The sequence below is a fragment of the Mauremys mutica genome, chromosome 4 (genome assembly GCF_020497125.1).
Source record: "Mauremys mutica isolate MM-2020 ecotype Southern chromosome 4, ASM2049712v1, whole genome shotgun sequence".
In the NCBI taxonomy this organism is placed as follows: Eukaryota; Metazoa; Chordata; order Testudines; family Geoemydidae; genus Mauremys; species Mauremys mutica.
Window position 1 is genome coordinate 16,123,014 of NC_059075.1, and position 24,117 is coordinate 16,147,130.

A 24,117-nucleotide genomic window follows, 5' to 3' on the forward strand; every position below is an offset into this window, starting at 1 on the left:
TGTTAGAAGACAGGATACTGGGCTAGATGGACCTTTGGTCTGACAGAAGGGCCATTCTTATGTTCTTATGTAAAACTTATGTTTAATTTCAATGAAAACTAATCTGTATCCAGTGCACAATATCAAAATTCGACAGAAAAGTTATGACATTTTTCCTTAAAAGACCTCTTTTGCTCCACAAATATACTTTGTGATAATAAAACAAAACAAAAAAAGAAATAGGATACTGAATTATAATTTGTATTTGGTTTAATTAATCTGAAATTGTCATAATAGACAAACGATGATTCACATATCAGCACATCTGGAATGCAGTTCTGCAGTAAATAACAGGATGCAGTTTAATTCAGTATTAAAATTTATTTTGTTTGGATTTGAAAAAAGAATTATAGCAAAACATGACTAACAACATAACATTTACATCTGCTAACTTAATTAACAAATCATGATTCAGCACCTTTTAAGTTGATCAAATGTTGTTTTAAATTATTGATAAAGCTTCCATGATTTCTTTTGAAACATAGTGCACTCTTAATATTTTATCCTATCTTTTCATCTATAGCTCTTTAAGTACTTGACAAAAAATGTGCAGACATATTAGCCCAACATTATATTTGGCCTAAGTGCAGCAATTTGAAGCAATCTGTATGAAAAGCTTGCAGTCTAGCAAATAACACATTGACATACAGAGATCATGGTTTGTTACTCTCCCTGCCACAAACTTCCTATGTAACCTTTGGCAAGTCACTTAAATGCCATTCCTCATTTATGTAATCTAGAAAATGCAGGTAATACCAGAGAAGGTGTTTTGGCAAAGGATGCAGAAGTCAGTCATTTTACCAGATACTTTCATTTTGCAGAATAAAGCTGTAATTAACAACATACCCTGTCATTTATATGGGATTCCACAATAAGAGCACTATTTTCACACATTGCCTGGGATAGCAGAAAAACTAGTCACCAGAGAAGAACAGATGCATCATTAAATAAGGTACTAAAATTATTCTTTTTTTGTTCATGGTCAATTAGTGAACCAAAAAAAAATTACAAAATTTTCTAATTCTTTCATTATTTAAAATGAAAAATTCCTTCAATAAATTATTTTTGCTTTACAGATCATTTGTTTGCTTTTTATTTGCAAGTTGCAAATATTCCCAATTTCTGCTGTGTTAAATAGTTACAGAAGTCGGGAGCATTGCTTTTGCTCACTAAATGATGACTTATGTAACTAACAAAATCAGCATGAACTGTGAATTTTACAAATGAATATACAATTCAAAATTCACTTTTGTTTGATATTTGAGCTTAATTTTTATATGTATTATTGACCCACAGATTCATTCAGCTATACTGATCACAAAGAAGTTGCTGTCTGCCAGACACTGCAGAACAACGGATTAAATTACTATAATTTCTACAATGGCTACAATGAAAGCCAGTGCTGTGAAAAAGTCATTTTCTTTCATTTCTAACAACATAAGTAAATTTGGAATATTTGAAAACTCCACCTAAAAAAGTGAGTTCAATTTTCTAACATAGGGGAAAGGACATCTAAATCCTGCACTTGGCAACTCGAACTGGCACATGCATTTTTAAAAAGCCTGACAAGCCTATTGACTGATGAAAGTACTGTAAGTAGAAGATTTGGACATTCCATTAATGACCCACACATTTGAAAAATCAGGCTCTGTATTTTCTGAACTCCTTTAATCCATTTATTGGCAGTACATGGAGAAACACAAAACTCATGCAAAAAAAGAAACAGTGAAAGAAAAAATAAACCCAGTCAATAGGAAACCTGAAGAGTCCTTAAGGAAGAGGTCTACTCCAGTCCCAGCAAGTAACAAAACAAACAAAAAATACCAACCTAGCCACTCCCAGAGTGGATAGGATAGCAAAAAGATGAGTACCTCCCCTCTTCTTGATTGCCCTGGATAAATGGCTCAATCCATGTCAGGGTCACCAAGGCCAATATCAGAAAGCTCCAAAAGATATTCAGCTGAGGCAGTGGAACTCCAAATCGTCTCAGCTCCTCCAACGCTGCAAAAGGAGCTCCCAGTCCACACTGAAAAAGTAAGACAAGTTGAGGGCAAAGATACCCATACTTGAAGGACAGGTTCAGGTAGAAAGGGTAATCAGCATGGTGATGCGCATACATCACCCACAAATTATCCAACTTTTCTGATACACTTTGCCTGAGCCTGCTGGACTGGGTTTATTTTTTATTTTTTTGCATGAATTCTGTTTTCCCCTTGTGCCTGGTGAGGTGTTAAACAGTTACTTTTCCACAGCTGGTCATTTTGCAATTTTTTTCTGATGTTGATGTGGCGATGTGTTTTCTCTGATGTGAAATTTACCATTATATTAGCCTTCTTAATCTGAAGAGTGAGCCACAAGGATTCCTAAGGAGAAACTTGCAGATGCAGTGTCTGAGGTTCTCATTTTTCTTTTGGCAGTGGTGGTATTTCCCATATTAATCTCCAGTATCACCTTGATACAAAGTTCTAAAAAAATAACCTTCACCACCTGTAGTCTGCTGCTTGGACTTCTTAGACATCACTGCCTTCTTAAATGATGAGAAGAAAAATCAGACCAGGAGACTGCACAGCAATGTTTTCCTAATGTCTTCCACTGTTTCAAAGGGTTTATGTAGAAACCAATCATGTTTTTAAATTATTGAAAACTTCTGTTGATGAAATCCCCAATGAGGATTCGTTGGCTTTAAAATCTGAAATTATATTCATGCCAGATTTTGCAAACTCAGTTTGGGTTTTACTTTATGGAAGCTTTCCATGCTGCGGTGCTTAAAGGACTATGTTGTCCCTCTGCTGGGAAGCAGAGCTCCATACCAGCCCCAGCTTGCCAAAAGTCCACTTTCCCAAGTATCCCCTCCCATCCTGTGTTTCAGTACCAGAAGTGGACCAAACCAAACCATTCAGTACAAGAGGGGGAAGAAACCTCAATTTAGGAGAAAGTGGAACAAACCTTCCTAGTCCCTAGAGTAAACAGTCCTATTAAAACAAATCTCTAACGAGAAAAAAAGTGAGTGGAAAATTTATCCTTTTGCTCCATGGAAAATAGTATTTTATTATCTATGAAAAAATACATCTAATTATGGCAGTTTGTTTTAAATGCATGGGCATATGGAAGTCAATGAGACCTTTACCTAATGAACTGTGGGATTGAGCCTACAATCCGTATTACTAAAGTAGGCTTCTGTTGCTCACGTCAACCCAAAATCTAAATTTGATAGACATCACCTTTTCTCACAGATGTCTTGTAAGTGACCCGATGAGATGCTCTGAGACAATTCAATTTTGATTGCAAGATATGTAATTTCTGTTTTCATCTTCCAAAAAACTGAACTAGACAGAGTGCTCATGAATTTCATTTGAGGAAATTTATCTGATTTCAATGTAACTATTTTAAAAAACACTGATGTTATTTATTTGTCTTTAAAATTCTCATATTTAAGCATTTTTAAGGAGCAGTTTTAGTCTACATTGAATGTTATTAGAACACGAGTATATTTGGGAGAAAACAGTAAAAATTCCAGTTCTATAAATTTAGGAAGATAAATGGGCAGTGTCAATCCAAGATTTAGATCAGTAGTAGTAGTAATTACTATCATGCCCAGTCATGTATCAGCACCCCATTGCGCTAGGCACTGTACAAACACAATACAAAATAGACAGTCTCTGCCCAGAAAACTTAAAGAAGCGTTTTAGAGATTTCTTTTTTCAGCACAATTAGAACAATTTTTGGTCACTTAAAAACCATTCTCCTGCAATTTTTTGAAACTCAGATATTACAGCTCATTTAGGTCCCATTCCTGCAAAGACTTACACTTGCTTAACTTTATGGATTGTGACTAGCCCCATCAAAGTCACTGACCACTCAGTGAGTAAAATCTGCAGAAGTGGCTAAGTGACTTAGGCCCCTAAATTGAATTTTCAAAATGAAATTAGGCATTTAGGCACCTAAGACTCAGTGAAAGTCAATGGGAGTTAGGCTCCTAAAGACCAGAATTTTAAAGTTATTTAAGTCACCTAATGATCTGGACCTAAGAGTGAGATTCATGAGAGAGCTTGTGTAACAGATTTATTGGGCGTAAGCTTTCGTGGGCTAAAACCTACTTCCCCACTTCATCAGATACATGGAGTGAAAAATACAGTAGGCAGTTTATATATTATAGCAAATGAAAAGATGCCTTATCAAGTGTGGGGGGGGGTCAGTGCTAACGAGGCCAATTCAATCAAGGTGGATGCCGCCCATTCTTAACAGTTGACAAGAAGGTGTGAGTATCGACAGAGGGAAAATTACTTTTTAGTCAGCCATTCTTCAACAAAAAAACTTCAAAAACAGACTTCAACGAGAAACTGCAGAACTGGAATTAATTTGCAAACCTGACAACATCAAATTAGGCCTGAATAAAGACTGAGTGTGGCTGGGTCACTACAAAAAGTAATTTTCCCTCTGTTGATATTCACCCCTTCTTGTCAACTGTTGGGAATAGGCCACTTCCACCTTGATTGAATTGAACAGACTAACACGACTAATCCTCTGAACAGGAGACACCTTGTGACTCTTTAGCCTAGCGGTTAGAGTACTTAGCCAGGATGTGGGAGACAAGGGATCAATTCCCCCCTCTACCAGATGTGGTGTAAGGATTTGAACTTGGGTCTCCCACCTCCCAAGAGAGTGTCCTGTCTACAGGGTATTGTGAGTCAGGTCTCTCTCCATCGCTACTGTTGGAGTTCTTCTACTGTATAAATAATTAAATATTCACTGGTTCCACAAGCGAGTGACTCTATATCCAATGGGATGTGCAAGGTTCTAGTCCCACATCAAGTTGGGAACTGAATCCAAGTCTCCCATATCCTGAGTGAGTGCACTTTCCATTGGGCAAAAGTTCATAAAAAGGAACACCACTCATCCTCCTCCCCCAAGGGCAAGATAGGCTGGGAAAGGTCTAGTTTATGAATCCCAGTGGGGCTTAGGTTTAAATTAGAGTATGTCTACACTTCAAACTGGGGGTTTGATTGCCAGCTCGAGGAGCCACACTAATGCTAGCTGTCATTGGGCTAGCACTCTCAATGGAGATTGCAGCCCAGCAGTGAGAGTGGCGGGAGGGCGTAGCTGCCCCAAGTACGTACTTAGCATCTTTAATGGGCTTACACTTGAGACAGTTAGCCCCTCCCGCCACTTGCACTGCTCATGCGCCTCCTCGAGTTGGGAATCACACCCCCAGTTCAAAGTGCAGACATACCCATCCATAGGTGCCAACCACCAGGCAGTGACAGGACTTTGGCGCATGTACACATGTCCAGCTGATGAAATTGAGGTGTCTGGGGACTTTAATGGTAGAAACTTAGGTGCCTAGGGATTTTAAGTGCCTACCGAGTTAGGCAGCAACTGAGCAGGGGTTTGTGAATGTCAGTGGCAGCTAAATATTGACATTTGGCAACTGGACACCTAACTCCCCTTTATGAATCCCACCCTAAGCATCTAAATCAATTCTGAAAATGGAGCAGACGCATCTGAAAATGTTACCCAGTACAAAAAGTTAAGATGCGCACACATTTGCAGGATTGGGGGTTTACTTCACAAGAACCAGATTAAAGCAACCACCCTATTATCACTATTTACTTTTTACATTTCCCTCAGCTTAAACAATCAGCATTAACTATGAAAATAATAAATAATAAATAGTAATAAAATATTCCTAGCTCTTATATAGCACTTTTCATCAGTAGAGCTCAATGCACTTTACAAAGGTCAGCATCATTATCCCCATTCCATAGAAAAGTAAATTAGATATTTACAATTCTCTCAGTTACATTTTTAATCTAACAATGACCCTTTAAATACTATATTTTTTACAACAAAGCCATATAAGAACGTAAGAGCAGCTATACTTGGCCAGAACAATGGTTGATCTAGGCCAGTATCCTGTCTCTGACAGTGGCCATTGCCAGATGCTTCAGAGGGAATTCAGAGGAAATGAACAGACCAGGGTAATTTTGAGTGATCCATCTCCTGTCACCCAGTCCCTGCTTCTGGCAGTTGGAGGGTCAGGGACACCTGGAGCATGGGGCATCATCTTGGCTAACAGCCATTGATGAACATATCCTACATAAACTTACTTAATTCTTTTCTGAGACCAGTTATATTTTTGGATTTTGCAACATCCCCTGGGCAATGAGTTCCACAGGTTGATTGTGTGCTGTGCGAAGAAGTACTTCCTTACGTTTGTTTTAAACTTATTTACTCCTTCACATAGGCAGCAACACTTCACTATTCACTTTCTCCATGCCATTCATGATTTTATAGATCTCTATCATACCCCTCCTTAGTCATCTCTTTTCTAAGATGAACAGTGTGTCTTTTAATCTCTCCTCATGTGGTTCCATACCCCTCTACTCATTTACATTGCCCTTCTCTGAACCTGTTTTATTACCTCTCCCTTCCTAAAGGTTCCTAATATTCTTAGCTTTTTTGACGGTGGCTGCACACTGAGCAGATGTTTTCAGAGAACTATCCACAATGACTCCAATATCTTTCTTAACTAGTAACAACTAATTTAGATCCCATTGTTTTGTATGTATAGTTCAGATTATTTTTTCCAAAGTGCATTACTTTGCTGACATAACTGCTTGCGCGCACAGCGCTGTGTCAGAGGGAGACGCTCTCCTGCCAACATAGATACTATCGCTCATTGAGCTGGTTTTATTATGTTGATGAGACGGCTCTCTCCCATCGGCATAACACGGCTACATGAGCACTCTTACAGCAGCACAGTTCTATTGCCACAGCTGTGTCTCTATAAGCTTTTAAGTGTAGACTGTAACATTGCACTCCATATGATTTTATGAAAATATGCTAATGTAACTGGAATATGCTTCATGCAAAAGGTCTCTTGTAAGGTATCATTACAAAGCTTATAATGTTACTGAGTGTGTTCATCCTATTTCTATAAATGTACCACTCTTATCTAAAACTAGAAATATGAAATATAGCTCTGAGGGCCTATTATAAATTATGCAAAATGTTAGCAATTAATGGTGGGTTGGAATCTTGATCGCTCCCATCATTAACGATCTGGAGGATAGTGTGGACTGCACCCTTAGCAAGTTTGCAGATGACACTAAACTGGGAGGAGTGGTTGATACGCTGGAGGGTAGGGCTAGGATACAGAGGGACCTAGACAAATTAGAGGATTGGGCCAAAAGAAATATGATGAGGTTCAACAAGGACAAGTGCAGAGTCCTGCACTTAGGACGGAAGAATCCCATGCACTGCTACAGACTAGGGACCGAATGGCTGGGCAGCAGTTCTGCAGAAAAGGACCTAGGGGTTACGGTGGACGAAAAGCTGAATATGAGTCAACAGTGTGCCCTTGTTGCCAAGAAGGCTAATGGCATTTTGGGTTGTATAAGTAGGGGCATTTCCAGCAGATCAAGGGATGTGATCATTCCCCTCTACTCAGCACTGGTGAGGCCTCATTTGGAGTACTGTGTCCAGTTTTGGGCCCCACACTACAAGAAGGATGTGGATAAATTGGAGAGAGTCCAGCGGAGGGCAACAAAAATGATTAGGGGGCTGGAGCACATTACTTATGAGGAGAGGCTGAGGGAACTGGGATTGTTTAGTCTGCAGAAGAGAAGAATGAGGGGGGATTTGATAGCTGCTTTCAACTATCTGAAAGGGGGTTCCAAAGAGGATGGATCTAGACTGTTCTCAGTGGTAGAAGATGACAGAACAAGGAGTAATAGTCTCAAGTTGCAGAGGGGGAGGTTTAGGCTGGATATTAGGAAAAACTTTTTCACTAGTAGGGTGGTGAAGAACTGGAATGGGTTACCTAGGGAGGTAGTGGAATCTCCTTCCTTAGAGGTTTTTAAGGTCAGGCTTGACAAAGTCCTGGCTGGGATGATTTAGTTGGGAATTGGTCCTGCTTTGAGCAGGGGGTTGGACTAGATGACCTCCTGAGGTCCCTTCCAACCCTGAGATTCTATGATTCTATGAACCAGGACAATTGACTGTGGGAGGCTCTGTTTGCACGCAAGCCTTCCTGTGAGTCAGGCTGGGAGGAATGAAGGCTTGGGGGGGTCTTACAGTGACATGTGATCATGTCACCTGAACTGGAATCCATCTTTAACCTGGTGCTTTTCCAGTGAGGGGGGGTGGGAACCCAGAGGGACAAAGAATTCCTGCCTTATGCAAAAGATATATAAAGGGATGGAACAGAACAAAGGGGGAGCCATCATGAAGAATCCCCTAGCTACCACCTGAGCTGGAACAAGAGCGGTATCAGGGGAAAGAATTGTGCCCAGGCCTAGAAGGTTGTCCAGTCTGAGGGAAAAAAAAGTTACTGAAGCATCTCTGAGGGTGAGATTATCTGTATTCAGTTTGATTAGACATAAATTAGCACGTTTTGTTTTATTTTACTTGGTAATTCACTTTGTTCTGTCTGTTACTACTGGGAACCACTTAAATCCTACTTTCTGTATTTAATAAAATCACTTTTTACTTATTAATTAACTCAGAGTATGTGTTAATACCTGGGTGGGCAAACAGCTGTGCATATCTCTCTATCAGTGTTATAGAGGACGTACAATTTATGAGTTTACCCTGTATAAGCGTTATATGGGGTAAAACAGATTTATTTGGGTTTAGACCCCATTGGGAGTTGGGCATCTGAGTGTTAAAACAAGAACACTTCTGTAAACTTCTTTCAGGTAAGCCTACAGCTGTTAGGGGACGTGATTCAGACCTGGGTCTGGGTTTGCAGCAGGCTAGCGAGTCTGGCTCAAACCAGGCAGGGCACTGAAGACCTAAGCTGACAGGGCAGGAAAGCAGGGGCAGAAGTAGTCTTGGCACATCAGGTGGCAGCTCCCAAAGGGGGTTCTGTGATCCAATCCTTCTAGGGTGACCAGATGTCCCGATTTTATAGGGACAGTCCTGATATTTGGGGCTTTTTCTTATATAGGCTCCTATTACCCCCCCCCACTCCCTGTCCCGATTTTTCACACTTGCTGTCTAGTCACCCTAAACCCATCACATAGACATTGCCTTAGGACCTAAGCCTGCAAGGTGTAACATCCAGGTGAACTGCAGGTTGCATCTGCAAAAGTAAAGCAGACTTCTTGCATGCTACACGTTGCACGACTGGAGCCTTAATGTTTCCTACTATTTTTCTTCTCAAAATGAATACTAACTGGAGTGACTCTTTCTCCTGAAAATCAGTGATTTCCTTCTTACATGTATATTTAAGTCTTACTTTAGTTACCTGTCATGCCTTTTTTTAGACTTAAGCATAACTTAGAAGTTGTATAGAAAAGACAAGGGGATAAAAACTCACCACATTTCATCATTCCTACTTCACAGCATTTCCGTAGTCTACACGCCTGACAGCTTTTACGCCTATTTTTATCTATTGTGCATTGATTGGTAGCTGGACAGATGTAATCATTGTGTCCTGAAACAGGATATAAAGAAAAAAAATTAAATCTCAAGCAATATGTTAAATTTCTTCTGTTAGGTAACTTGAAAAACGTTTTGTAGCTGATATAATGCTGAATACTATTATTAGAGCAAAAGGTATACAAAGAAAGGTATTCAACATCGTTACAGAATGCAATAAGTATGGCCACTGATTCTGGAAAGCACTTAAGCATCAATGAAAATTAAGCATGTGTTTCTACTTAATGTATTAAGTACTTACCTGAATCAGGACCAAAGTAATTTTTTCAAAAGTGCCTAAGTCACTTCAGCTCTTAAGTCTTAGAAAAATCAATGGGACGTAGGCTCCTAAGTGTCTAAGTCACTTTTGAAAATTGGACGCAAGTGCTTTTGGAAATTTTACCCAAAGTGCCTAATTTCCATGCTGTATGAAATCTCAAACATTCTGATTCTAGGTATTCTATGAAGCAGATTTTCATTATCAGTGCATGTTTTGCTGGCACAATGCCACTCGTTTCAGTGGAGTTTCAGCAGCAGAGAATTTTGCCTAAGAGGCTTCACTAGTGTACTGGAGTAGACTATTATTTTATTAATTAAATACAACCAAGTCACTTTCCATAAAATACTGTGCATTTCCCTTGCAGAAATTAGCCATGGATGCAAAATATTCTCTATCAGTTGCAGTTTATCAGTCTTCTCTCATATTTTGGAGGGGGGGGATTATATTTTTAATTGCTGTGAAATTAACAGATCTATCCAAAAAAATAACAGAAGGGTTTATGTTCTTGGTTCATGAACAAACAGTTCAGGAGTTCTTTTCCCAAGGGTAACTATTTTAACTGAGCTATTGTGAACATTTCCTTGTAAAATTAAAATATTTTCCAACCTTGAATTTTTCAACCTACAGTGCTTAAAAAACATCAGGTTACAGTTTGTCTAATGTCTTACTGGCAGGTGTGACTGACAAAAAAGCAGTTCAACCTGGACAAAAAGGGTATAAGGTGGCTTTAAGCCACCTTTGTTGCCTCCTGATTTTAGGTTGCACCAGGGTCCAGCGCAATGTTCCCTCTAATTTTTTCCATCAATGTGTGGAATAAATTTTGTTATGTGCACCAAGGTATGTGCAAATATGCACCATCAATAGAAACAAAAAAACTAGATATAATATATATTTTTAAAAAGTTACCATAGGGACAATTACTCCAGCCAGGACAGGTTAGGCATTTTCGAACTCACTATTCAAATAATTTAATTTAAGTGTATAAGAGAAATAAAAATTATGAAATGCATAGACCAGTCAAAAAACTAAACTAACAGCACTTTGAAAGATATACGTGCATTCCAGCAGGAAATACCAAGAAGTAACAACAAAAATCATACGTGTGTGTGTGTGTGTGTGTGTGTGTGTGTGTGTGTGTGTGTGTGTGTGTGAGAGAGAGAGAGAGAGACACACACACACACACACACACACAGAAATAGTATGCGTGCTGGCTGCTGGGGAAGTTTCTGAGAGACGCCATGCACACTCTCTTTAAGGCACTCACTGAAGGCTCTCCTGCTGTCCTGAGCCCCATCTTCCCCCTTCCCCCCCCCCAGTGATGGGGTACATGGGGCAGGGCCGGCTTTAGGAAGTGCGGGGCCCAATTCAAACAGTTTCAACGGGGCCCTGGCAGGGATGACTTTAAAAAAAAAAACCAACAAAAAAAAAAACCATGTAAAAAAATACGTGGGGCTTGTATTCACCGGGCGGTGCTCTGAGTCTTTGGCGGCATTTCGGCAGCAGGTCCTTCACTCGCTCCAGGTCTTCAATGGCACTGAAGGACCCGCTGCCAAAGTGTCGCCGAAGAGCCAGAGTAAGCGAAGGACCCGCCGCTGAAGTGCCATCGAAGACCCGGAGAGAGTGAAGGACCCACCGCTGAAGTGCCGCTGAAGACCCAAAGCGCCGCCAGGTGAGTAAAAATTAAAAAGGCGCCTCTAGCCAGGGAAGGGATTCTCACTGCGCGCGGGGCCTGATTCGGGGGAATGGTGGAATAGGCCTAAAGCTGGCCCTGGCAGGGGGGAGGGGAGAGGAGAGAGAGAGCTGGCTGCTGGGGAAGTCTCAAAGACTGTGCACTCACTCATTCACCTGGGTGGGGTGAGGGGCACGTCTACTGACACTGTGATAAATTCACTCCATCCATTCTGCAGATTTAGAGCATTTTTTCCCTTAATTCCTACTGCTTTTCTCCCCTTTGTATTGTGTAAGGAAGGACAACATAGGCCCCGTATTCTTTAATGGAACAACTTCTATCCTCAGTTGCATGCATACATAACTGCCATGGACTCCTATGCAGACAGAATTTAGCCCTAAAACTGGCCAGCTAAAGAAACATTTAGCTGAACTGTAGATATTCCTGAGCACCACTTTTCTAATTAAGGGTCATAAGTGCCAAATAATGTTGAAATTTACCTTTAAAAAATTTCCTCCACATTTTCTGTGCAAGCTAAAACCTTAAAATGATTTGCCTTTTGTGGCATCCACCCCTAATCTATTACAACTGTAAACTCCATATAGACAGAGTTCAACAGGGAAGTACCAGGGGTTTTGTTTTTGTTTACTTGCCCATAAAGAACATAACTCCCCCATCTGGCATGCTGCTGTGCCAACTAACTGTACAAAACTGTACAATTGTAAAGATCTGTGAACGCCAGAACAGAAGGCATATAATGAAGAAGAGTGAAAGGCCTCAAGCCAAAGCCACAATACTAACATATGCTCCCAAAAGAAAAACAAAATTATGTGGCAAAACTCCCACTGACTTCAGTGGAAGCAGAACTGGACCATAAGATACTACAAATATCTGATAGCAAGCAAGGGATTTCTCACATTGCTTAAGGCCAAATCAGCCTCCACTGATCTGAGGGAAGGAAAACTTAGGCTAGGTCTACACTGAACAGTTATATCAGCATATATGCATCAATCAGGGTGTGAAGAAACCACATCCCTGACTGTCATAGTTATGCCTACAAAACCTCCCAGTGTAGATGCAGCTATGTTGATGGAAGAGTGCTTCTGTTGGCAAAGCTAATAGGGGGCAATGCCAGCATAGCTATGTACATATAATCTCCAAAGTTTAGACATACCCTTAGCTAGTGATCAGGGTTTTCCCCATGATTCTTCTCTTGTGTAAGAGGGGTTCATACTTTGTACCAACTGCCATGGTAACAAGTTAAAATTTTGCCTCAAAACCTTTAAATACTAGGGGATCCATCCTGCTCAGGCATCTTCTGCCTGCCATCTCTGGCTTACTGGCAGCAGAGTTCAAATCAATCTATGTTGCCTGTGACTACCTAACTGCTGATGTCCCTAGAATCCCCTAAAGGGGAAGTTCTACAGTGCACGTTAAGCCATCCTCAGATTGAATGAACTGTAAGGAACTTGCTGTGTTCAGATCCCATTGACCCTAATAAAAAATTTTCTTCGAGTAAGCATTGGGATCCAGGTAGGTAACAAAACCTTCTTCTTTCTCTGTGTCTAGTAAAATTATGTTTTCGCTATTTGCTTTATTAAAACTTGACAATTACTCAAATCATAAAGGTTCTCATGAAGAAATCATAGTTTTAATTTAATACAGTGCTTTTACTTCAAATTTGATGTAGTTACAATAAATCAGTGTGTAACTGTACTTCAGAAAATAACTGTAATCCCACAGTATTTTATGCAGTAGGTACAGGCATTTAAATACTAAAAAAAAATAAGTACTACAGATAATTTAATTGACATTGGCTATTGCAAAGTATTATGGTGATTGTCAAAAGGGATAACTTTTTATTTAATAAGGCTCCCACAAAGCCAGCTAGGTAGCCTAAAGGAAACTTTAGGATTTTGGGGTGGGGGAGTTAAGCAACAACCTGAACTAGCTTGGACACAGAGTGTAAAATATGTTTTGTATAGTGAAGGCCATTTTTTTTATTTATAGAACTTCTGGATTAAGACCAAATGTTATCTGCCGAGGTGAATTAAAATGTTCAATGAACTAAAACATGTATCCTATTCAATGCTAAAGTATAGGTGAGCAAAGAATATAATCAGGTTAACATTTTTCCTGCACATACTACTACAAGATCAATTTACTGAATATGTACACAAAATTCTCATTTATTATTTTAGGTTTGATTTTACTGATTTCACACTACATGCAGATTTGACAGTCGTGTTGCATTCACAGTACATATGCTATCTTGAAAAGGCAAATCACTTTTGTACAAATTGCTACTCAGTGGGTGAAATTTACTCTGTTACACAGGACTCATGCAAGTACTTCGACATCAGTAAATACCATTGCAAAAGGGGAAGAGACGTATGAGCAGAGAAACTATGGGGGCCTGCCTTTTCATACCTCAGATATTACAGAATCAGGGTCTGGCCTAGATCTAATTAAAAGAGCACAGAGAAGACTGGGAGCAGGCCAAGGGAGAGGTTATTGAAGCTTACTGGTATCCAGTGGGCCAAAGCCCCAACCAAAAGGTATGCAGAAGAAGCCACTATTTCACCCCACAGATTGTAACAGTAGGCAAGGAGAGAGTACATTACGTACCCACAGCCATCAGTGGGTTTGCACTGAGTTCCAGTATTTGAGAACTAAAACTTTGCAGTAAGGCTTTCAAAGATTAGAAGGTGAAGTTTGTCTTGATCCTAGTTAAGAAGTGCTGCAATGTGACCCCATTAAAATAACTTATGGATATTACCTAGTATGAGTGAGGTTCTTTAGAGTTTATTTATTTAGATCAGTGAAACTCTTAGTTATTTTTATCCTCCCCACCCTATCTCCACTATCTCTACCTTTTATCAGCCACAATTATTACACCAACTTTGCATTTCTGAAGGCAAAGTAAAAGACGGTTACTCACTGTAGTAACTGTTGTTCTTCGAGATGTGTTGCTCCTATCCATTCCATTTAGGTGTGCGCGCCGTGCGTGCACGGCTCTCCGGAACATTTTTACCCTAGCAACTCCGGCGGGCCGGCTGGGCGCCCCCTGGGAGTGGCGCGGCTATGGCGCTGGATATATACCCCAGCCGGCCCGTCCGCTCCTCAGTTCCTTCTTGCCGGCTACTCCGACAGTGGGGAAGGAGGGCGGGTCTGGAATGGATAGGAGCAACACATCTCGAAGAACAGTTACTACGGTGAGTAACCGTCTTTTCTTCTTCGAGTGATTGCTCCTATGCATTCCATTTAGGTGATTCCCAAGCCTTACCTAGGTGGTGGGGTCGGAGTGAGACGTGGCCGAGTGTAGGACTGCTGAGCCGAAGGCTGCATCGTCTCGAGACTGTTGCACCAACGCGTAGTGGGAAGCGAAGGTGTGTACAGAAGACCAGGTGGCCGCTCTACAGATGTCCTGGATGGGGACATGGGCCAGGAAGGTGGCCGACGAGGCGTGCGCCCTCGTCGAGTGTGCGGTGAGTCGGCATGGGGGGACGCGAGCAAGCTCGTAGCACGTTCGTATACATGACGTCACCCAGGATGAAATCCGCTGCGAGGAGACCGGCTCGCCTTTCATGCGATCGGCAATCGCCACAAATAGCTGGGTCGAACGCCGGAAGGGCTTCGTCCGGTCGATGTAAAAAGCGAGGGCCCTGCGGACGTCCAGGGTGTGGAGCTGCTGCTCACGAGGTGAGGCGTGCGGCTTCGGGAAGAAGACCGGGAGGAAGATCTCTTGGTTGAGGTGGAAGGCCGACACCACCTTGGGGAGGAAGGCCGGGTGCGGTCGAAGCTGCACCTTGTCCCCATGGAAGACGGTATACAGGGGACCGGCCATCAGGGTGCGGAGTTCCGAGACTCGTCTGGCGGATGTGATTGCCACGAGGAAGGCCGTCTTCCAGGTGAGATGAAGCAGAGAGCACGTGGCCAGGGGCTCGAAGGGTGGTCTCATCATCTGAGCCAGAACCAGGTTTAAATCCCAAGTTGGAGTAGGATGACGTACTGGCGGGTACAGACGGTCTAGACCTTTAAGGAAGCGGGCAACCATCGGGTTAGAGAAGACGGACCGGCCTCCTATGGCGGGCCGAAAGGCCGACAGAGCCGCCAGGTGCACCTTCAGGGAAGAGATCGCGAGACATTGACCTTTCAGGTACCAGAGGTAGTCGAGGATGGTCGGGATGGGGACCAAGAACGGGTTAAGACCTCGTTGGTCGCACCAGATCGCGAAGCATTTCCACTTCGCGAGGTAGGTAGAGCGCGTCGAAGGCTTTCTACTTTCGAGCAGAACTTGTTGCACCGCCAACGAACAACCCCTTTCTGCGTTGGTCAACCACTCAGGAACCAAGCTGTAAGATGCAGCGACTGCAGGTTCGGGTGACAAAGCCTGCCGAGGTCCTGAGTGATGAGGTCCGGCCATAACGGAAGGGGAATGGGATCCCGAACTGACAACTCGAGCAGCAAGATGTACCAGTGCTGTCTCGGCCAGGCCGGAGCGACGAGTATTACGCGGGCCCTGTCCCTCCGAAGCTTGAGTAACACCCAGTGTACGAGCAGAAACGGGGGGAACGCGTAGAGGAGGGGATCCGTCCATGGCAGGAGGAACGCATCTGAGAGGGAGCCCGGAGCTTGACCCTGGTACGAGCAGAACCTGTGGCACTTCCTGTTGGCCCTGGAGGCAAACAGGTCTATCTGGGGAAACCCCCACCTCTGGAAGATTGTGTAAGCCACATCTGGGCGAAGGGACCACTCATGGGAGGCGAAGGACCTGCTGAGATGGTCGGCCAACGTGTTCTGCACCCCCGGCAGAAAAAACGCTTCTAGGCGAATCGAGTGGGTCACGCAAAGATCCCATAGGAGCATCGCTTCCTTGCAAAGCGGGGAGGATCGGGCTCCGCCCTGCTTGTTCACATAGAACATTGCTGTGGTGTTGTCTGTGTACACCGCTACACAGCGGTCCTGTAGGTGGGCCCGAAAGGTTTTTTAGCCATATAAATAGGAAGAAAACCAAGAAGGAAGAAGTGGGACCGCTTAAAACTTTAAACGGAGTGGAGATTAGGGATAATCTTGGAATGGCACAATATCTGAATGAATATTTTGCCACGGTCTTTAATGAGGCTAATGAAGGGCTAAGGAATAGTGATAGAGGGACCGATGGGAATGAAGATATGGGGGTAGACATTACGGTATCTGAGGTGGAGGCCAAACTTGAACAGCTTAACGGAAGTAAATCGGGGGGCCCGGATAATCTTCATCCTAGAATATTAAGGGAATTGGCGAGTGATATTGCTAGCCCGTTAGCGATGATTTTTAATAAATCTCTAAATTCGGGGATTGTACCGTTGGACTGGAGATTAGCTAATGTAGTTCCTATATTCAAGAAGGGAAAAAAAGTGACCTGGGTAACTACAGGCCTGTTAGTTTAACATCTGTAGTATGCAAAGTAATGGAAAAAATTTTGAAAGAGAGAGTGGTTAAGGAGCAGGAGGCCGATGACAACTGGGATAGATTACAGCATGGATTTACGAAAGGTAGATCGTGCCAAACCAATCTGATCTCCTTCTTTGAGAAAGTAACAGATTTTTTAGACAAGGGAAATGCGGTGGATCTAATATATCTGGATTTCAGTAAGGCGTTTGATACGGTACCGCATGAGGAATTATTGGTTAAATTGGAAAAGATGGGGATCGAAATGAAAATCCAGAGGTGGATAAGGAGTTGGTTAAAGGGGAGACTGCAGAGGGTAGTACTGAAAGGGGAACTGTCGGGTTGGAGGGGGGTTACCAGTGGAGTTCCTCAAGGTTCGGTTTTGGGTCCTATTTTATTCAATCTATTTATTGCTGACCTGGGAACCAAGAGTAGGAGTGGGCTGATAAAGTTTGCGGACGACACCAAGTTGGGAGGTATTGCCAATTCGGAGAAGGATCGGGATATCCTCCAGGGAGATTTGGATGACCTTGTAAACTGGAGTATTAGTAACAGGATGAAATTCAATAGTGAGAAGTGTAAGGTTATGCATTTAGGGATGACTAACAAGAATTTTAGTTATAAGCTAGGGACGCACCAGTTGGAAGTAACGGAGGAGGAGAAGGACCTGGGAGTCCTGGTTGATCGTAGGATGACTATGAGTAGGCAATGTGATGTGGCCGTTAAAAAAGCTAATGCGGTCTTGGGTTGCATTAGGCGGGGTATTTCTAGTAGGGATAAGGAAGTGCTAGTCCCGTTATATAAGGCGTTGGTGAGACCTCATTTGGAGTATTGTGTGCAGTTTTGGTCCCCCATGTTTAAGAAGGATGAGTTAAAACTGGAACGGGTACAAAGAAGGGCCACTAGAATGATCCGAGGAATGGAAGGCCTGTCGTATGACAGGAGACTTGAGGAGCTCGGTTTGTTTTCCTTAACCAAAAGAAGGATAAGGGGAGATATGATTGCACTCTTTAAATATATCAGAGGGATAAATACCAGGGAAGGAGAGGAATTATTTCAGCTCAGTGCTAATGTAGACACGAGGACAAACGGATATAAATTGTCAGTCAGGAAATTTAGGCTTGAAATTAGACGAAGGTTTCTAACCATCAGGGGAGTGCAATACTGGAACAGCCTACCGAGGGAAACAGTAGGGGCGAAGGACCTCCATGACTTTAAGATCAAGCTAGATAAGTTTATGGAGGAGATGGTATAATAGGATAATGGGCTTAGTCAATAGGTCAATTAAGTGCCAAACTGGTACTTAATTGGGTCAAATTGGGTCAATGATATGATATTCTTAACCTCTTTCAGAGGGTATGGCTGGAGAGTCTTGCCCGCATGCTCGGGGTTCAGCTGACCGCCATATTTGGGGTCGGGAAGGAATTTTCCTCCAGGGCAGATTGGCAGTGTCCCTGGAGGTTTTTCGCCTTCCTCCGAAGCATGGGGCAGGGGTCGCTTGCTAAAAGAGTGGGTAGATCGGCTAATGTGGCCTGCATCTTGCAGGAGGTCAGACTAGATGATCATAATGGTCCCTTCTGATCTTGAATTCTATGATTCTATGAAGGCGAGGCACGCCAAGCGGATCGCTCTCAGCTCCCGGACGTTGATGTGGAGGGAGAGCTCCCGAGCTGACCAGAGACCCTGGGTATGCAGGTCTCCTATGTGAGCACCCCATCCCAGCGCCGAGGCGTCTGTGGTCAGGGTGACAGACGGGCGAGGAGGGCGGAACGGGACCCCTGCACAGACAATCCCCGGATCCAGCCGCCAGGTGAGCATCTGGAGAGTGGGCTTTGTAACTGTCACCACCATGTCTATGGGGTCGCGATGGGGGCGGTACACCGATGGAACGGGCGAAGCCGCAGCCTTGCGTGCGCGGTCACAAATGTGCATGCTGCCATGTGACCCAGTAGGCGCAGGCAGGATCGCACCGTCGTTGTAGGGAAGGCCTGCAGTGCCCGTATGAGCGAGACCATCGTCTCGTGCCGAGGACGAGGGAGGCAGGCTCTGGCTAAATTGGAGTCGAGGACCGCTCCTATGAACTCCACCCTTTGTGCTGGAATTAAGCTGGACTTCTCGGCATTGATAAGCAGGCCTAGTGAACGGAACAGATACAGTATTTCGGTCACCTGAGCCGCTACCAGTTCTTGGGACCGACCGCGAATCAGCCAGTCGTCGAGATACGGGTACACATGTATTCGACGACGGCGGAGGGCTGCGGCCACGACCGCCATACACTTGGTGAACACTCTCGGTGCGGTGGAGAGGCCGAAGGGTAGTACCGCAAACCGGTAGTGAGCGTCGTTGACCACGAAGCGCAGGTAGCGCCTGGGGGGGGGGGGGGTAAATTGCCACATGAAAGTATGCATCCTTCACGTCGAGGGCGGCAAACCAGTCTCCCGGATCCAAGGAAGGAATAATGGTCCCCAAGGTCACCATACGAAACCTGAGCTTGCACAGGTGTCTGTTGAGCTCCCGGAGGTCTAAGATGGGACGAAGGCCTCCTTTCGCCTTGGGGATGAGAAAGTATCTGGAATAGAATCTCCTGCCCCGCCTGCTGCGAGGCACCTCCTCTATAACACCCACGCTCAACAGAGTCTCGACCTCCTGTAAGAGGACTTGCTCGTGAGAGGGGTCCCTGAAGAGGGACGGGGAAGGTGGGTGGGAGGGAGGGGACGAAACAAACTGCAGGCGGTAGCCGTGCTGGACGGTGTTGAGGACCCAGCTGTCCGATGTTATGGAGCACCACGCCTGGAGGAAGTGGGAAAGGCGATTTGAAAATAATAGGGATGGATCCTGGGGGGAGAGTGGTGGGCCGTCCTCGGGCGTCCCATCAAAAGGCCGGTTTCGGGCCTTGAGGGGCCTTGGAGGGGCCCTGGGTCTGGTTATGCCTACCCCCCGACGGCCTGCGGCGGTAGGGGGCCGTCCGGCGATTGTTAAATGGCCTAGACCTGACCTGGGTGAAGGGCCGGTAGGGCTGCTGCCGGAACGGCCGTCTCTGGGTGGCCGGCGTGTGCATGCCCAAAGTTCGAATAGCAATCCTCCCATCCTTCAGGGTCTGAATTCTCGAGTCCGTCTTCTCTGAGAAGAGACCGTGTGTATCGAAGGGGAGGTCCTGGAGGGTGTATTGCACCTCCGGCGGCAAGGTGGAGGATTGCAGCCACGCAATGCGCCGCATGGTTATGCCGGAAGCCATAGTTCTGGCTCCTGAGTCCGCGGAGTCCAAGGCTGCTCGAATTAAGGTCCGGGAGGCCGTCCTGCCCTCGTCCAGGAGCACCGAGAATTCCCGGCGGGAGTCTTGCGGGGTCAGCTCCGAAAATTTACCCAGGCACCCCAAGATGTTAAAAGTGTACCGGGAAAGGAGCACCATTTGGTTCGCTATGCGGAGCTGAAGGCCACCCGCTGAATAGATCTTTCGCCCCAACAGGTCTATGCGCCGCGACTCCTTAGATTTTGGCGCAGCGGCCGGCTGCCCGTGCCTCTCCCGGTCGTTCACCGACTGGACCACCAGAGAGTCCGGGGTTGGGTGCACGTACAAGTACTCGTACCCTTTGGGCGGGACGGACTATTTCCTCTCCGCCCCTCGCGCCGTGGGGGGGACTGAGGAAGGCGACTGCCAGATTGTAGCATTATTCCGCTGTATCGTGCGGATAAAGGGCAGTGCCACTCTCACGGGGGCCTCCGCTCCCACGACATCAGTTACTGGGTCATCGTCCTCTGGGACCTCCTCAATGGGCAGGTTAATAGCCTTTGTCACACGGCGGAGAAGGTCCTGGTGTGCCTTTAGGTCAATAGGCGGGGGTTCGGATGGTGATGCCCCCGCCACCGCCTCGTCGGGTGAGGAGGACGAGGAGCGGCCTGGCAGCACCTCGTCAGATGTTTGCTCTGCCCTTGGGCGATCAGCCGCCACGGCCTCCTGCCCCAACGCCGGGCCTTGAGGCGAGTTGGTCTTTCCCGTTGGAGACGGGGGGGGCCTGCTGACTGTGACCTCCGGCACCGAACGCTCCGTACCCGCCTGCCTCGGCGGAAGGGGAGGCCCTCGTTCGTGTTGGGCCCAGGGAACCCAATATCCCCACTGTTGGGGTCCATGGTCCCGACCTTGAGACTCTGCCCTGAAGTCCACTGCACTGCCCTCAGGGGAAGCGATGGAGGGCTCACGAGAGGGCCAGGGAGGAGCTGAGGCGATCCCCGAGCGTGCGACCGATACCGGCGTCAAGTGTCTAGCCAGTGTCGAAGGTCGGTGTCGGTCATCGCGTGACCTAATCGGGGAGCGGGACCTGCGTGTGGCATGGTACCAGGAGCTCGACCGACGGTGCCGGGAGCTCGACCTCGAGCGGCGGCGGCGGGAGTGGCTCCGGGAGTCTCGGTGCCGAAAGCGGTCTTTGGAACCGGACCTCTTGCGGTGCCGGTGACTCGGTGACCGGGACCGTTGCCGGGAGTACGACTGGTACCGCGATTGAGAGCGGTGCCGGGACTGCGACCGGTGCCGAGACGGGGAACAGCGTTGCGAGGTCGATCGTCTTCCGGATCGGGATCGGCGCGGCAGCGACCGTCTCCGAGAGTGGGACCGGGATCGAGACCGAATCCTGGAGCGCCGACCGTCTCGCTCGTCAGGGGAAGGAGGCCGCATCATCAGCGGTTTGCCCACTGACTTAAGGGCCCCCGGGCCGGAGGCTTTGAGCTTCCGCGAGCTCAATTAGCTCCCTCGCCATCGCAAACGCCTCAGGCGTGGACGGGATCCGCAGCTCATCCTCAGTGGGTACCGGGGAGCTGGGTGGTGCCGGACTCGATGGCCCTTGCGGCGCCGGAGTCGACGGCACCGTGCACTGCCCGTGAACTGCCTCAGCCTGAACCGTTTTTGTCGGAGGCGGCTGGGCTAACGGTCTCTGCGGACGCTTTGAAGAGGCCGTCTTCGGCGCCTTATGCTTCCTTCCTGGGGAGAGGGAGCGGTGCCGGGACGTCGGTGCCGGGTGTCGAGGGGCTTCGGCACCGGAGCGGCTCGGTGCTGCCGGTGCGCTGGTCGCCGAGGAAGGCTTCGGCACCGGTGGAGTTGGCGCCGGAGGCTGGAGCGAAGCCTCCATCAGCAGTTGCTTGAGGCGAGAGTCCCGCTCCTTCCTCGTTCGGGGTTTGAAGGCCACGCAGATCGGGCACTTGTCAGTCCTGTGTGACTCCCCGAGGCAGCGAAGGCAGGAGTCGTGTGGATCACTCACCGGCATGTGCCGCTGGCAAGCCGCGCAGGGCTTGAATCCCGGTGCCCCGGGCATAAGCCCGCACCGGGAGTGGAAGAAGAGGGCTAACCCCTCTAATTCCCTACTTACACTATTAACTACTAAACTTGACTAACTATACAACTATACTAACTAAGTAATGAACTATATATAAAAGAAGAGATGGAGAAACGCTAGGGCTGTGGAGGTAAGGGAGCACTCCACTGTTCCAACTGGCCGTCACGGGCGGTAAGAAGGAACTGAGGAGCGGACGGGCCGGCTGGGGTATATATCCAGCGCCATAGCGGCGCCACTCCAGGGGGCGCCCAGCCGGCCCGCCGGAGTTGCTAGGGTAAAAATGTTCCGGAGAGCCGTGCATGCGCGGCGCGCACACCTAAATGGAATGCATAGGAGCAATCACTCGAAGAAGAATCTGTAAGAGTCTGAGGTGCCATTTCTCTGATATGTCTGCTCCAGGGTTTTAAATGGCAACATATTTTGTATCCTTCCCTAAAGAGATCTAGTGTCCATTCTCTTCCCAACACCAACAAACAAAGGACCATAAGATAAAGTATTCAAATCATGTTATACTACTGTATACTAATTGCAACTTATGTATATGATCATATAAGACACCACCTTTTTAAGCAAAGGCTTCCAAAACTAATTTTTCCTACCTTGGATACTTCTTTTAAAGAATGCTTTACATCCTTCACAAGACCAAACGCCATAGTGATATCCTGAAGCATAATCACTGCAGACTGCACAGAAGTGTGCATCTCTTTTTGAACCAGGACTATTCACAGCAGGACTTGTACAATCACTGCCATTAGATTTTCTTTTTAATGTCTCTCTGAAGGAAAAGTAAACAATCAGTTATAAAAGAATAAAAAATTAGGATAGATTTCAAATTCTCATTTTTCATTGTATTCACTTTAGCCTTTTTAAAGGCTCATTATTACTGAGCATGTTGCAATCTGAAACACTCTGTGTTAAGTGTTTGTCTCACAACGTAATTAAAACAAATGCTGTAACTCTAATGTTGTTGATACAGATTGTCTGGAAAGATTTGGAGCACCCAGGAGAAGAGATTGTACTGTTGAAGTGATAATTATACAAACTCACAGAAAATTAAATACACAGGACCTAGTGAATGGTAAGTGGGCAGCAAACGATTGGATGTTGTATTTAGGAAACTTGCCATGGGAACTGGAGCTCTCAGATACCATTATGACTGATGCAGTATAAAAACTAAATAAAATAGCCAATAGACTTTAGTCTGCTACATACTGGCAGTCACTGGCAATGGACAATTCTAACTGGAGCAATTTCCTGAAGTCAGGAAACTTCCCCTCCTTCATTATTCCGAAAAATTAGTCTCATAAGCAGCATAAGAGCGTCCCGAGGTTCACCAAAAGAACCCATTTCTAAATTGTTTGAGAGTACTAATATCAAGAGACAGGGTTTTAATCAAACCGGTTTTTTGTTTGTTTGTTTTGGGTGGGGGGGGTTGGCTAGTGTTTTAATTGCTGGTCTTGGTTTCATTTTAGTGACAACAGAATGCAGGTTGTGCTACACACCTTGCTTCAGATGTATTCATTCCCTAATGAGGAGCTTCATTCATTCATTCCGGCTGGCTGAATCTCAAATGACTGATAGAACTGAATTTGAAATCTCAAGGGCCAGCTCAGTAGACTGGGGACAGTGAGACTTATCAATAAGTCCTTTACTGAGGTTACCATGTTGAAAAAGATGGTTACTCACCGTAGTAACTGTTGTTCTTCGAGATGTGTTGCTCCTATCCATTCCAGTTAGGTGTGCGCGCCGCGCGTGCACGGCTCTTCGGAAGATTTTTACCCTAGCAACTCCGGCGGGCCGGCTGGGCGCCCCCTGGAGTGGCGCCGCTATAGCGCAGGATATATACCCCAGCCGGCCCATCCGCTCCTCAGTTCCTTCTTGCCGGCTACTCCGACAGTGGGGAAGGAGGGCGGGTCTGGAATGGCTAGGAGCAACACATCTCGAAGAAC

The 24,117-nt window shown here is 45.6% G+C and overlaps 1 protein-coding gene across 6 annotated transcripts in view; it reads right to left on the minus strand.

Annotated features, from left to right (window-relative positions):
- ESR2 (estrogen receptor 2) overlaps positions 1–24,117 on the minus strand; it is a 146,911-nt gene that overhangs the window by 105,868 nt on the left and 16,926 nt on the right. For all 6 annotated transcript variants that reach the window (XM_045015459.1, XM_045015461.1, XR_006579116.1 and 3 more), the window contains exons 3-4: positions 22,768–22,943; positions 9,362–9,478 (exon numbers count right to left, since the gene is read on the minus strand). In XM_045015459.1, coding sequence (XP_044871394.1) covers positions 9,362–9,478; positions 22,768–22,943 — 293 coding nt within the window. The remainder of the gene's footprint in view (positions 1–9,361; positions 9,479–22,767; positions 22,944–24,117) is intronic.